Source organism: Mercenaria mercenaria, chromosome 17 (assembly GCF_021730395.1).
Source record: "Mercenaria mercenaria strain notata chromosome 17, MADL_Memer_1, whole genome shotgun sequence".
Classification (NCBI taxonomy): domain Eukaryota; kingdom Metazoa; phylum Mollusca; class Bivalvia; order Venerida; family Veneridae; genus Mercenaria; species Mercenaria mercenaria.
This window is the reverse complement of record NC_069377.1, coordinates 8356864-8373768: the sequence shown is the minus strand read 5'-3', so window position 1 is coordinate 8373768 and position 16905 is coordinate 8356864. Positions and strand designations below refer to the sequence as shown.

Genomic DNA, 16905 nt, shown 5'->3' with positions numbered 1-16905 from the left:
GTTATCAAAGTAGCAAAAAAGATAGTGCTGTCATTTTTCCTGTAGATGGGAAGGGTTTTTATATTGTTACCATGATGGAGCTGTCCCACTTTTTTTTTGGCAAAAAAGTTGAAAACCAAAAGGGGGTTTCCGTCACTATATTTTTTTACAAAAGATATTTAAAAAGTTTCTTATCCGAGTTGCTGGACAAAAAAGGGTTTTCGTAACGTTGATTTTTGATGGTGTTTCTGTATTTTTGGGCAAGGAAGTTTTTCCATCGGTGCAAATGACATTAATGATGTTTGTGAAAGTAATAAAGTTGACGAAAACTGGTCTTGTGGCATGATTGATCGTAGTGAAGATGTAGATGTTGATGATGATAATGATGAACTTGGGTCCAATAAAGGTATTTCTGTCATTGTAACTAGCAATACATTTGATCTCGTTATCGTTGCTTGCAATGAAGGTACTTCCGTGAGTGCTGCTGACAATGAAAATAATTCTGTTATAGTTGTAGATGTTGTTTTATCTATCGCGGTAGGCAATGTAGGTGTTTCCGTTGATATTACTGACGAAGATGTTGTTTTAGCTATTGATGTTGTCAATAAAGGTGTTTCTACTATTTTTGCTGACAATAAAAACAATGTCGGTATTGTTTCTAGAGGTAAAGAAATTGATGACAACAGTAAAGGTGATATAGAAACTGTTGACGGCAGTGAAACCGTTTCCTTTTTTGTTGCTATCAGTGGAGACATTTCCTTAACCGTCACTGGTACACTCGATGTTGTTGCTAGCATTGTCCCTCTAGGTGAAATTGTTTCTGCCGTTTTGACTGACAGTGAAGGAGTTTCCGATATTGTTGGCAGAAATGAAATTGTTTCCATCAATCCGTCTGGCAGTAAAGGTGTTTTCTTTATTGTTGACGACAACACGGTTAGTCCCGTCATTTCTGCTGGAAGTGATGGTATTTCCTTTACTACTGCAGGTAAAGAAGACGTATCAGATAATAAAGTAGGCATTACAGAAGCTGAAGTAATTGCATCATGAAATGAAGATGTTGGCGTTATTATATCTGACAGTGTAGTTTGTATGGTCATTGTTACTGATAATGAGAGTGTTTCTGATAATGGTGTTTCCGCTGTTTCTGTTGGAAGTGGAGAAAATTCTGTAATATAATCTAAATCAGGTAATGCTGGTGTCTCAGTCACTATTACTGATGTTGATGGCGATTCTGCCACTGGCAGTGAGAAAGTAGATGGTTGTAACAATGGTGGTGGAATTGTTGATAATAAAAACTGCGATGAAGCTGTGTCTTGAATTGTTGTTTTTTCTACTTCAGTGATACTGTCAGATATCAAAGGTTCAAGATGAACTTGAGTAGTTACCTTAGTTGTTTCGAAAAAGTCAGGCAATTTTGGAATTTCTGGAATCGGTCCACATTTCTTTACAACATGGCAAGGTATTGACATCTTTGGAGTCTGTGGTGTTTCGAAATGACTCATAGTTGTATATGACGTGGACTCATCTCCATCATGTTTATCACTGTATTTTTCTGTAGTTGAAAGTTTGTCTTGTGTTGATACATCTATTGTATGGTCAGTATAACGTATATTAGTAACCGTAGATGGTAGTGGAACTATAGATCTTAAAGACTCGCGATCTGTAATCGTAGTTGAAAGCTTGTCTTGTGTTGATATATCTATTGTATCGTCAGTATAACGCATATCAGTAACCGTAGTTGGTAACTGAACTGATGTTCTTAATGGTTCGTAATCTGTAACCGAAGTCGGAAGCTTGTCTTGTGTTGGTATATCTACTGTATCTTTAGTATAACGAATATCAGTAACCGTAGATGGTAACTGAACTGATGTTCTTAATGGTTCGTAATCTGTAACCGAAGTATGAAGCTTGTCTTGTGTTAGTATATCTACTGTATCTTTAGTATAACGCATATCAGTAACCGTAGTTGGTAACTGAACTTTAGATCTTAATGGCTCATATTTACCCGTATTTGAAACTTTCTGTGTTAATTGTACGTCGTATACGCATATAGTCTGTATTTGTATGAATATAGATCGTAGCTCGCGATCTTAACGTAGTTGAAAGCTGTTGTGTTGATCTATATGTAGTCAGTAACGCATACAAGCGTAGTTGGTAACTGAACTTTAGATCTTAATGGCTCGCGATCTGTAACCGTAGTTGAAAGCTTGTCTTGTGTTGATATATCTATTGTATGGTCAGTATAACGCATATCAGTAGCCGTAGTTGGTAACTGAACTATAGATCTTAAAGACTCGCGATCTGTAATCGTAATTGAAAGCTTGTCTTGTGTTAATATATCTATTGTATCGTCAGTAAAACGCATATCAGTAACAGAAGTTGGTAACTGAATTGTAGTTTTTAATGGCTTGTGATCTGTAACCGGAGCTGAAACCTTGTCTTGTGTTGTAATGTACATTCTATCATCAGTATAACGCATATAAGTATCCGTAGATGTTAACGGAACTGTTGATTGAAATGGCTGGTAAGCTGTATCAGTAGTTGAAAGCCTGTCCAGTGTTGATATATCTATTGTATCGTCAGGGTAATGTATGTCAGTAACCGTAGTTGGTAACTGATCTGTGGTTCTTAATGGTTCGTGTTCTGTATACGTAGGTGAAACCTTCTTTTGTGTTAATATTTCCGTTGTATCGTCAGTGTAATGCATGTCAGATGCCGTGATTGGTGCTTGAACGGTCGTTTGTAATGGCTCGAGATATGAAGCCGTAGCTGAAACCTTGTCTTGCCTCGATTTATCCAATGTATCAAGAACAAATTGATCAGTATAGGGCATGTCAGTAGCTGTACTATATAACTGAACAGGACTTTCGAATGACATGGTAGCTGCAGTAAATAAGTTAACTGTTTCAGATAAGAATGTGGCTAACGATTCTGTAGCTTTTGATTGCTCTATAGACTGAGTGTGTTTAGTTAAGGAATAGTTCATTGTTATTAGCTCCGTGTACGGCGTGGTTGGAGTCTCATGCAAAGACATGCTTGTTGTCTGATCTTTCAAATGATCACTAAATGATACGCTAGTAGGAAACGTAAGTATATCACTTGAATCAGAGTATAAGAATGTTGATTCTGTATATTTCTTGTTTGAGATATCATCTGAAAAGATTTTTGAAATCTGTATGCTGGCAGTTGGTTGAATGGATTCAGTTTTCAAATGAGTCGTAAAGCGTTCATGCATTTTATCTATGATATTTTGACTATCGCTGGGTTTGTCGATTGAAACAACTTCCCAATCATAATAGGCAGATGCTGTCTGACTTGCATTTTGTGTTTTCGTGTATGAAAAAGTTGTTTCATCTATCTTAGTAGCATTCGCTGTTAATCTACTGTCTTGTGGCATTTCTAGGGTGGTGCTATCAGCTGTTTTATTCATAATTGTTGTTTTCTCAGTTTGTGTAGTTGATATTTCATATTCCGCAGTCAATGCATGAAGGGGTTGATCTGAGTCCGTTGAAATTGTGGCATTTATATTGTCTTTATATGTAATTTCAGGTGTCTTTGTTGTGGACACTTTCGGTGTGGTTTTCGGTCTAAATTTTTTTCTCATTCTTCCAAGATATCTTCTAGCTGCTAGCCAAGGATTAAGTGGCTGGTCGTTTTCGGTCTTTCGTGTTCTGGGATTAGTTTTGGTAGGGGCATCAATGTGTTTTCGGGCCGCTAACCAAGGATTAATAACTTTTTGCTTCGGTCGTTCCGTTGAACTAACTATAGTTAAAGTGTCGTAGGTGCTTATTTTACTTCTTTCGCCTGTCGGAATAGCTGTCGTGTATTGTACGCTTATCTTTTTATGTTTCGTAGATGGCGTTGTGTTTTCAGATGTAGTTGATCCAGTTCTTATAGTTGAACCATTTATGTACTGCGAATGACCTGATACTTCAAATAAATCAGAGCTGTAAAAAGATGTATTGGTTCCAGGTGAACCGGTGTAAGTAACATTTGCAATTGTGTCGTTTGTTTTAATTATTCTTTCTTCAGTCCATTTTGGAACCAAATAACTCGTAGTTCCAGTGCCAGTTTCTGTCATTGTTACAGTAGATGGTGGTTTTGTTACCCATGTACTGAATATGTCCACTTGTGAGACAGTTTTCGTTTTGACTAGGTCTACAGTCGTGAAATTTACTGAAGACAGTTCCCATGATGGTGAACGTACTGTTGTTACTTTAGCTGTGGTATTTGCTTCTTTTGTAACTGAAAAAGCATCACCTCTGTAATTAGCTGTCTCGGTCTGAAACAGGTCTGATGCTGTTTCGTCATCACCAGAACCGTAAAACATATCAGATATATCTGGTGTTGTTTGGATTTGTGTACTGCTTTTCACAGTAGGTAGTTCAGTTGTTTTGCTTGTTTCAGAAATGGTAGATGCTTCTTTGATAATATCTTCATCTGCACCAGTACTGTAGTCGGTTGAATAGTCAGGTTGAACACTTGTATGTTTGTCAGGTATGTATTCAATGAAAGGACCGTCTCCAGAACTGACTATGTTGTATTCAGTATATTCAATAATTGATTTATCACTGTCTCCAGTTACGTGAACATCAGTTGTAGACCAGACTATTGATTGTCCATCCGTGACATGTTTTGTTACTGCAGAATAACCTGGATGTGATGTCGTTTTAGTTGTTGTATCTGTCTCTAAATGACGATCAGCAACTTGTTTGCTTTCTGGCATGCCGCCGGACTCTCCTGAATCCATAAGTGCACCACTGCCATCGTGATCTTCACTTTGGTCAGTCCGTTTTGCGGTAGTTTCATTCATCACTCCGTGTAACTTCTCAGCTCGTAAAGTCTCTTCTCTTGGTTCATATGCACCAGATGACACATTTGTTTCTGACTCAATAATCTCCCCTGACGATTCATGTTCACGAGATATTATACCTTTTTCTCCATGGATAACATCGCCTGATGATTCATCTTCACCAGACGACACATATTCTTCTGTCTCAATAACTTCCCCTGACGATTCATATTCACCTGATGGTGCGTGTCCTTTTTCAATACCTTCCCTTGATGATTCATACTCGCCAGATGACACATGCTTTGTCTCAATAACTTCCACTGACGATTCATATTGACTAGATGACACGTTTTTTGTTTCAATAATTTGTCCTGACGATTCATATTCACTTGATGACACATGTGTTGGTTCAGTAGCTTCCATTGATGATTCATATTCACCGGGTGACACATGTTCTGTCTCAATAACTTCCCCTGACGATTCATGTTCACTGGATGTTACATATGCAGTTTCAATAACATCCCCTGGTGATTCATATTCACCAGATGAGACATGTTCTGTTTCAACAATTTCTCCTGACGATTCGTATTGACCTGATGCTACATGTACTGTTTCAAAAGCTCCTCCTGACGATTCATATTCCCTGGATGGTACATGTGCTGTTTCAATAACTTCCCCTGACGATTCATATTCTCCAGATGATATATATTCTTGTATCGAAATAACTTCCCCTGGTGTGTCATATTCACCAGATGAGACAGGTTCTGTTTCTACAATTTCTCCTGTTGACTCATATTCACCCGATGCTACATGTACAGTTTCAATAACTTCTTCAGGTGGTACATATTCACCAGATGATACATGCTCTGTCTCAATAGTTTCTGACGATTCATAGTCGCCGGATGACACATGCGCTGTCTCAATAACTTCTTTTGACGATTCATATTCACCAGATGATACATGCTCCATCTCAATAACTTCACCTGACGATTCATATTCACCAGATGATATATGTACTGTCTCAATAGTCTCTGGCGATTCATAGTCACCAGATGATACATGCTCTGTCTCAATAACTTCTCCTGAAGATTCATAGTCACCAGATGATACATGCACTGTCTCAATAACTTCTCCTGACGACTCATATTCACCAGATGATATATGTACTGTCTCAATAGTTTCTGACGATTCATAGTCACCGGATGACACATACTCTGTCTCAATAACTTCTCCTGGCGATTCATATTCACCAGTTGATACATGCTCCATCTCAATAACTTCACCTGACGATTCATATTCACCAGATGATATATGTACTGTCTCAATAGTCTCTGGCGATTCATAGTCACCAGATGATACATGCTCTGTCTCAATAACTTCTCCTGAAGATTCATAGTCACCAGATGATACATGCACTGTCTCAATAACTTCTCCTGACGACTCATATTCACCAGATGATATATGTACTGTCTCAATAGTTTCTGACGATTCATAGTCACCGGATGACACATACTCTGTCTCAATAACTTCACCTGACGATTCATATTCACCAGAAATTACATGCTCTGTCTCAATAACTTCACCTAATGACACATATTCACCAGATGATATATGTATTGTCTCAATAGTTTTTGACGGTTCATAGTCACCGGATGACACATGCGCTGTCTCAATAACTTCTCCTGACGATTCATATTCGCCAGATGATATATGTATTGTCTCAATAGTTTCTGACGGTTCATAGTCACCGGATGACACATGCGCTGTCTCAATAACTTCTCCTGACGATTCATATTCACCAGATGATACATGCTCTATCTCAATAACTTCACCTGACGACTCATATTCACCAGATGATATATGTACTGTCTCAATAACTTCACCTGACGACTCATATTCTCCAGATGATACAGCCACTGTCTCAATAATTTCACCTGACGACTCATATTCACCAGATGATATATGTACTGTCTCAACAACTTCTCCTGACGGTCCATAGTCCCCGGATGACACATGTTCTGTCTCAATAACTTCCCCTGACGACTCATATTCACCAGATGATACATGTACTGTCTCAACAACTTCTCCTGACGGTTCATAGTCACCGGATGACACATGTTCTGTCTCAATAATTTCACCTGACGACTCATATTCATCAGATGATATATGTACTGTCTCAATAGCTTCTGACGATTTATAGTCACCGGATGACATATGCGTTGTCTCAATAACTTCACCTGACGACTCATATTCACCAGATGATACAGCCACTGTCTCAATAATTTCACCTGGCGACTCATATTCACCAGATGATACAGCCACTATCTCAATAACTTCACCTGGCGACTCATATTCACCAGATGATATATGTACTGTCTCAACAACTTCTCCTGACGGTTCATAGTCACCAGATGACACATGTTCTGTCTCAATAACTTCTCCTGACGATTCATATTCACCAGATGAAACATGAGCTGTCTCAATAACTTCACCTGACGACTCGTATTCACCAGATGATATATGTACTGTCTCAATAGCTTCTGACGGTTCATAGTCACCGGATAACACATGCGTTTTCTCGACAACTTCTCCTGACGATTCATAGTCACCGGATGATACAGCTACTGTCTCATTAATTTCTCCTGAGGATTCAGATTCACCAGAAGATACAAATTCTTCAGTATCAATAACTTCACCTGGGGATTCAATATCACCAGATGATACGTGTACTGAATCCATTACTTCCCCTGACGATTCATATTCACCAGATGATACATGTTCTGTCACAAATACTTCACCCGAGGATTCATATTCACCAGATGATACAAGTTTTTCTTTCTCAATTACTTGCCCCGATAAGTCGATATCACCAGATGATACAAGTTCTTTTGTCTCCATTACTTCCCCTGACGATTCATATTCACCAGAGGATACATGTTTTTCTGTATCAATTACTTCCCCTGACGATTCATACTCACCAGATGATTCATAGTATTCTTGTTTAATAGTTTCATGGGAAGTTTCATTGGGAAGAATTTCACCCGATGATGATAACCCGTAATCGTATCCTTTACTTTCATTCATCACATCAGCATCACCACCAGTACTTCCAACAGTACTAATCAAATCAGGCGAAGTTTGAAATGTATCGACTGTGGAATCGGGTGTAAATGCAGGCGTTGTCCCTGGTATTTCCGTTACTGTAACTAACCTATCTGTGGTCATATTTGCAAATATTGATGCAACTGTTTCATTAATTGTGATATTTTTAACTGCTTCTGTAATTGTTTCAGTTGTTGTTATATTATCAGCGGTTTCTATAGCCACTTCAGTTATGGTTATATTTTCAGCACTGTCTGTAGTTGTTCCAGTAGTGGTTATATTTTCAGCCGTGTGTGTAGTTGTTTCGGTTGTTTCGGATATGGTTGTATTTTCAACAGTTTCTGCAGTTGTTCCAATATTGCTTCTATTTTCAGCAGTGTCTGTAGTCGTTTCAATTATAGTTGTATTTTCAGCGGTTTCTGTAATTGTTTCATTTATTGTTATTTGCACTGTGGTTGCATCTGTTGTTATATTGGCAGTGTCATTGTATAGCAGAGGAGGTTGTGTGTGTCCATCCGTTGATTTGTTTGTTGTAGAAATTGATGAAACCAAAGGAGTTGATATTTTGGATGTAGTAGTTGTAGCTGTAGGTCTTGTCCGTAAGGAAGACGAAGGCGTTGTACTTAATGTTGCAATCGAAGGAAACGACGATGACAAAGACGATGAAAATGATATATTGGTCGGTATATTAGACGTTAATGTTGTAGACATTGAAGAAGGACTACCAGGCGTTGTAAACGTAGTAGTTGAAGTGGAAGACGCCGTTGTTGTCGTCAAAGTTAGTTCACACCTTTCTCCAGCAAATCCAGCGAGACAGTCACATTCAAATCCATTTAGTCTATCATTACAAGAACCAGCATTTTCACACGGAAAACTTTCACATTCATTTATTTCCATCTCGCACATTTTTCCTGAATACCCAGTTCCGGAACAATCACAAAGGAATTTCCCAATCAAGTCGATACATATTCCGTCGTTCAGACATGGAAATTCCGTGGTTAAACACTCATCTGTCTCTATTTCACAATGTTTGCCCTCGAAACCTACCATACAATCACAGAAATAATTCCCAAAAGTGTTTACACATATGCCCTTTCCATTACATATTTCTGTGTCAGTTTGACACTCATTAATATCCGATTCACACCACAATCCGGTGAACTGTTGTGTACAGTGACATTCAAAAGTCGTTTCTAGACTGGAGCAAGTTGCACCATTTTCACAATAGTTTGGTTCACAGTGATTAACGCGTTCTTCACAGAATTTTCCGGTGAAACCATATTGGCACGAACACATGAATGCGTTTACTTCATCTATACACCAGCCACCATTTTCGCACGGATTGCTTGCACAATCGTCTACATTATATTCACATTTCTTTCCTGGAATAAACAAAATTATCAAACTGAAAAGTCACGAATAACACGAATATTTACCTACCACCCGTGGTGGGAAAATTGCACTGTTTAAAATGTACCATGTAGCAAACTTCAGTGAATCAAGATTTTAGCTATGCTACACTGAAAACAATTCCGACCCACATGTAGAATTCCTTTCTATTATTTTTTCTTGCTTGACTCATTATATATATTCATAAATCGCCGGTCCGTTGTTTGAGCTATGTGGTCAGTCTATATTCAATACATGTTTGATTGGCTCAAGTCGCAAATCTTAAAAATAAAAACTGTTTTGCATTGCGGGACTATTAATATTTTGAGTAAAGATATTTAAGTAACGCCCTCCAAACGCCCTTTAAATTATACCTGTGAAGCCCGGGAAGCATTCACACATGAAGTCCCCGGGTAGATCAACGCATTTTTCTGCAGTTATACATGGGTTTGACAAGCATTCATCTAGGTCAATTTCACAGCGGTCCCCAGAAAAACCATCCTGACATGCGCACGTGTAGGCGGCTTTCTGGTCAACACAAACGCCCTGAAATTGGTATGCAATGTTGAAAGTGTGAAATGAAATGCATTCTCAATTATTTGATATAACAACGTACAAAGTTGGGAAATACAGTAAAACTGAAAATACACGAGACAGCTTTGATAGCAAATAATGTAGACAATTTGATAAAAGGTTTAGTAATACTTTCTTCGTTAATTCAGAAGGCAAAGTATTTTCATGCAGCCTTTGTATTCAAATGGCGCATAATGTCCTATTTTTCTAGTTCACCCTTAACGTCAACGGTTTGTTCGCCAATTAATCGTTTTCTACCTGCTTCATTGTCAAAACGAAGTCAGTTTCTATCGGCGTGTCAATTTTTCAGGCATACATGGTCGTCAAACAATAGTTACACTTTCTGCATATTGCTTTGATAAAAGTGAGATATTAAGTGTGTTTTTTTGTTTGTTTTTTAATGATGTGCTCACAGCTCTGTTTTAATGTACATTTACTTTATATGCATTTTAATATCATTTATAACTGATTCTTTTTACTGGCGTTAAACTTCTTAAACACCACAAATGAGTTACTCCACGAAATTAAAATACGTTACTCCATTCAAGCACGGGCCCGAGCGACACTCGTCAATTTCTACTTCACACAGTGGTCCAGCAAACCCAGGGATACATTCACAGATGAAGCTGTTCGATGCATCCAAACATCTCCCGCCATTTTGGCATGGCGCGCTTGCGCATTCGTTTATTTCCGCTTCACAAGTAAAACCTACAAAAGCGCAAGCTCATTTTTGAGAATACTGATAAAAATTCAACAATACAATAATTTTACAATAATTGTTTACCCAACTTAATTGTAAAGAAATATATAGCACCACCCCACCTCCGCTCAATTGCGTGGTATTTCAATACTCTTTTTAGTAAGAAAACGTTGTGAAACGAATTTACCTGTTCGGCCTGCTGGACAGACGCAACTGTAAAAATTTACTCCGTCGATGCACGTGGCCCCATAGTAGCAACGGTTACCAACGCAGTCATCTATGTTTGTCAGACAGTCATCGCCCTTCCAACCTTTCAAAATCAAGGAGTTTAAACAACAGCGTTTTGATACATATTTACCAGGGAAATGGGTGTCCAGTATTACACCAGTTGTAGTTCATTTAAGACATTTTAAACATCATAAAAGAGAAATGATTTATGTACTTCAATAACTTTTGTTATCTAAACAATTTCTTTTACTAACTTAGAAATAATTTCACTTGAAATTGAATTACATAACAAGTAGCAAAGATTTGTGCAATGATTCCACATGTAAAATAGTACTGGTTAAAATGTACTTATTCCTATGTACTTTATATGTACTTATTTCTATTTAAACGGCACACATGTGAAAATCCTTTTAAACCAGGCTTATGTATGTGAAGTTACCTAATTTGCATAGTTTTGCTCCCGTAGCAGGATCACACCTATAATGTCCTGTTTTATCGTCCGTCTCTATGCAGTAAGTTTCACAACCGGGTCCATAGTAGTGAAGGTCACAGTACACTTTGAGTTCCATGTCAAATCTGTGTCATATATGAAAAACCAGTGGTGAATGTTTACTTCACTTTTATAATGTTATTTATATATATTTTTTGTAATATTTACACAAAACATATACTCATATAAAGTCATTCTCGTAATATTACGGAAGGTGCCAGGTGTATTTTATTTATTAACTCGAAATTTTGAGTTACGTAACTCGAAATTTCGAGCTGATAACTAACATACACCTGACACTTATGCTCTTCCGTACAATATCAGCCGTGCCATGGGAAAACCAACACAGTGGCTTTGCGACCAGCATGGATGCAGACCAGCCTGCGCATGCGCGCAGTCTGGTCAGGATCCATGCTGTTCGCTTTTAAAGCCTACTGCAATTAGAGAAACCGTTAGTGAACAGCATGGATCCTGACCAGACTGCGCGGATGCGCAGGCTGGTCTGGATCCATGCTGGCCACAAAGCCACTATGTTGGTTTTCTCATGGCGCGGCTCAATTATAATTTGATTTGCAAGTAATGCATAATGCAGGTACACATTATTCAATAAATGGATTTCAGGTTTTAACTTTGTAATTTATTTATTTATTTATTTATTTTGCACAAAGGTCTTGTGTTACGGTTGAAATGATCATTGCTTAATGTCTGCGTGTTGTTTCAAATACTCAGCATGTACGAGATCCCATTGGCACGAGGTACTTTTGTGGGACATGCGTACATAGCTCGCGGGTTGCACTAATTCTTATTTTGTACGAAAGCCTGTAAACACGAGGGATTTTTTGTGGGGCGTCTATTTCTCGGCGTAGATCGCTTGTGTTGTAATTTTACTTTCCTTGTACGAGAGCCTGTAAGCACGAGGAATTTTTCAGGGTCGTCTATTTTTCGGCGTAGGTCGCTTGTGTTGTACTAATACTTACCTTGAAGAATTAATAAAAATAGAGTAACAACGCGCCTGAACACCGGATAGGTTTTAACTGTGTTTATTGATAGATCAACTAGTTTCGGTTTTCTATGAACCTTCATCAGGAATACTTACCTTGTACGAGAACCTGTAAGCAAGAGAGATTTTTGTAAGGCGTTTACTGTGAAATCACTAATATTCGTGGGATGACTAATTTTCGTGGATTTCGTGGTTGAGTCAATCCACGAAATTTAATCCCAACGAACAAGTAAAATTCCCATTCAATTATATTCAAAAGTTGAAATCCACGAATTCAAATCCCCACGAAATTGCCGTTTTGACCAAAACCACGAAATTTCATGCCCACGAAATTTAATGATTTTACAGTATTTCTCTGCGTAGACCGCTTGTGTTTGCACTTGTAGTTATACTTGCCTCGTACGAGAGCTTGTAAGCAATAGGGATTTTTGTTGGTTGTCTATTTGTCGGCGTAGGTCGCGCATGTCGTACTAATACTTACCTTGTACGAGAGCCAGTAAGCACGAGAGATTTTTCAGGGGCGTCTATTTCTCGCTGTAGATCTCGTGTGTTGTACTGATACTCGTAATGATCAACAAAATCAAATTCACTGTCCCCGTCTCTATCACGAACGTCTATTTTGAGTTTAACAACACCCTGAATAAAATAATATAAAGTAGATATATACTATTTTAAAGAAAACTGATGGAAGTGCAAATCACAATACGATCTTCAGTTCTGCAAGTAAACTTTTACGGGAGTCTTATCGATAAATTAATATTACAACAATGGAAACCACGACATTTGCGAGTTTAAGAACTATATACATGGATTCAAATAAAAAAAATGAATGGGGGCGTGAGCTATGAAGAAATACACACAGAATGTAATTTAGTTATTTATACCAGCCGTTTCGTTTTTTACGGTGAGACAAAATTCGGCAAGTTAGTTAGCAATTGTAAGAGTTTTCATAGGCTGTATCACTGACAGCAGACCAGAAAGAGGACGCCATTGTACATTTGATACCCTACCCCTGGGTATAATAATAGAAGCTTATACTAGTTAACCCAGGCTCATGTATATATCAACCTGTACAGTGGTGTTTTCTTTCTGGTCTGGTGCCAATGGGCTGTATTACTGAAGAAGTGCATACCTACCGGCCATGTTCCAAACTGAAACTTTATTGGGTTATCCGCTGTTCCCACGTGGCTGTTAAAGGTTATTTTATTGCCGCCGACATGGTCTATTTCCTGTTGGCCAAACTCACACGCTGACATACTGCTTGATCTGGAAAAGAAATACTGTGCGTAAGAATAACAAAACACATAAAATTTTGATTAAACTGACCGTGTCTAACTTTTCATAAACTAGCTAAAATGCCGAACATCATGGTCTGGTGGTTACTCGACGGAAGGTCGATGGGTAGCTGGAAGCTGTTCTTATATGGTTGTTTTGTGAACTACCTAGTTAAAGAATTGTTACTGACTGCCTTCCTACTTGATGTATTGCATTAAAGGAAAGGGTTTGGGAGGTACATGCAAACAAAGCACGTGCCTCATTTTAAAGGTGGTTCATCAGATTTTGATCCCACGAAGTAATGGATCTGTCGAAAGTTTAATAAATGATCATGTTTACTTATTTGTATTCACTGAATGCTAAATATATGTTAGATTTTCACTGGAGGCAGTTTAAAAATTTGATTTTCTTATCCTGGTTGCCCTACTAAGATATAATTATTCTAACATAGGTATAACTTTAATCAACAATAGTTGCCTAACGAATGATATGAATGTAAAATCTATTCTATCATATTTGTCAAAGACTTACATTGACAAATATACAACTGTAGCCGAATTGCATTAGAAATGCACGTTTTTATATAATTATAATTAGCCTACCTCCCTTTACCTATCTTGGTTGCGCAACCAGGACAGACTTTCAATAAATGAATTCGGAAGCTGCACACTGTTTTAAAACTTGTCTTTAGGCTCAGATTGTTGAAATATGCCAGTAATTATCAAATGTGAATTACATTGAAATCAAAAGGAATAATCCACTTTTTGAAGATTTCATCATCAAAGGGAAGTAATTACAAAATCAAATACAAAAATGATAAAAGATATATTTCTGATTGGGATCTTACCCTGTATGATTGGTACTTCTATTCATTAAATTCACTGAATATACTAAAAATGAAGAATGTCATAAAATGTTGCATAAATGTGTTTGACCACCTTCAACTTTACTTTAATTCTATGAATGATGTAATGTTACTCAAGCCTTTACAATTTTCCTCAAACTTAAAACGACAGATAGAGTTTTAAGTTGTAAATAGACTCAATCAATACCCACTTCCTGGCTGTTCCGTTTTTTTACAATGTTTATTATCAGTCACGTTGAAATTTTAATATGCAGAATTGAAATTATAGAACTAAGAGAACAGTATATATTTTAGGCTCTGATATGATAAAAGAATCCTTATAATTCGTACACAACTAAAATCCTTTATCCCTGTTTGTTCTGTTAACAGCAACCGGCACAGAGTGAGCAAGCAGTGTGCATTGGTATTAAAGTATAAAGCAAGAGATGACAAAAGGAGAAAACTCAGATAGCATGCAGAGCCATAACTTCGGCTCCTAGGTGTACATGTGTGTTCAGCAAATACCAGACCTATATATCTATTTCAGTGCAACACATTTGCAAACGGCATTCTAAACAATCTTATTTCTTTCCTGGCACTCGGGGGTAGAAACAGTAACTGTTGTGCCATATATCTCGGTCGAAAATAGTTTTTCTAGTATTTTTAGTATTTCAAAATGAAATGAAATGAATCAGATGTCCGGTTTATGGGCAAAATATCGCTCTTACCTTATTAACCGTGCTAACTACCCAGCAAGCATGCCCATATTGGATAGTTAACGGCAATTACTCGTCGAAACATGGGCAGATAAGTCTTACAAATTCCCGATGTTCGCTTAATGTAAAAAGTATGAACCACATTAATATTGTGATAATATTGTATTGTTATGTTTAAAAAAAATATAAATGTTTCAGTTTCTTCAGCCACTACCTTACAGTTTAAACTTGTGTGATTTCATTAACAAATTAAAGAAAAATAATAGTCCAGTATAGGCCAGATGAAGTAGACATAGGTCCGACTGACAGTCCAGTGAGGGCTAAATATAGATTTGCCGACTAGTATGATATGAATGCTTACTGTGTGCCATTTCCCATACATATAACAAAATTGTGATCGCATTCGTCTGTACATGTATCTTTCTTGGCGCCCCAGCTTCCCCAGAAACCCGGCTTATCACAACAGCTTCCATCGAAACGTTTCCCTTCAAAGTTTACAAACTCCTTGAAGTTGGTTTCTATGTATCCCAGGCATTGAACAATACCTATCATCTGCAAAATGTCATAATGTTTGAGTTGTAGAGGGTGATATGTATATAATAATTAAACACGTATAAAGATTATTCGCCTTTTTACAACAGCTGATACGAACCAAAGCTATGTGTTAAAATCTGCATATATTCTGAATATTTTCAAGAGTGACACGTGTACTTTGATGTTGACCCATGTCCGCTTTACTTCGGAAAATTACTACACCCGGGTCAAAGCAACGTATGGGCTCTGTATGTCTAAGGAAAATATGTACTTTATATAGCGCAAAAAGTATCTGGTGTGTTTTTAGGCCCGCATGGTATGGTGTTTGTAATTTCAATTAATACTGAACATTTATATCTGTGATTGTCGGACGAAAACTCCGGTTCGGAAGTGTTCAGCACAGTTAATTCTGTAAGTATATATTAGATTGAAGTATATAATTGTGCACATAATCGCAGTATAGTACAAGTTTAAATAAAATTTTCGACTTACGATTAGTAGCAAATATGTCAGCATTAATTACCATGTTTCACCTTGCAATAAATATCATGTTCATAAATATGGAATAAATCTATGTAATGTACATTATATAATTATGGTAATAGGTAATGTCTTAAACTAAGAGCTGTCACAGGTAATTAACTATACCTACAATTTTCCGAGATGCTTTTTAAATAAAACAGTATAGTAATGGAAAGAAAGCACTAAATTTAAATATGTTTATTTTTCTATTTCATATCACGTGTCTTATAAAATAGTTTTGCTAAAAATAGAAAAAAAAAACTTACGTATGATGCAAACACGACAAAATAGAAAACGCTTCCAATCATTTTCATTTTACAATTTTATAAAATGTCCAGATAGAAAATACTTTGCTTTTGTCCACCATAATGGTTCCCCCTGAGAATGGTAAAATACCACATGATATATTTATAACAAATTATAGACTTTAATTCTTCTACAACACTATGTCAATTTGACTTGGAGCATAACACTTCTCTTGAATAACTGTGCCACCAATTCTCTTGACACAAATCACAATAAATGAGCTCAAAACGGATGTCTTCTATAACACTTGAAGTTAATTATTAGCGCTGTAATATCTAATAATACATTGTTTTCAAGGTCTGAAGTGGGCGGTCCAATGACCAAATTCGTCGTTTAATTAGTACGAATTCCTAAATATCATATATTCAGCGTAACTAAACAGTGGTATCGCACTTATAATGACTTAACTCACGTTCAATTCATTAATTCTTTTTTCATTTATAATATAGATAAAA

General features: G+C 37.1%; 1 protein-coding gene across 1 annotated transcript; it reads right to left on the bottom strand.

Annotated features, from left to right (window-relative positions):
- Nucleotides 1-170: 170 nt before the first annotated feature.
- Nucleotides 171-16586, bottom strand: LOC123536237 (mucin-3A-like). The gene is made up of 10 exons (XM_053528720.1): nucleotides 16411-16586; nucleotides 15450-15640; nucleotides 13390-13519; nucleotides 12735-12889; nucleotides 11203-11339; nucleotides 10723-10845; nucleotides 10374-10543; nucleotides 9637-9808; nucleotides 2123-9255; nucleotides 171-2000 (listed from the first exon to the last, which is right to left on the bottom strand). Exons 1-10 carry the CDS (start codon nucleotides 16456-16458, stop codon nucleotides 171-173), a joined length of 10089 nt encoding a protein of 3362 aa, XP_053384695.1. The 5' UTR covers nucleotides 16459-16586.
- Nucleotides 16587-16905: the final 319 nt, after the last annotated feature.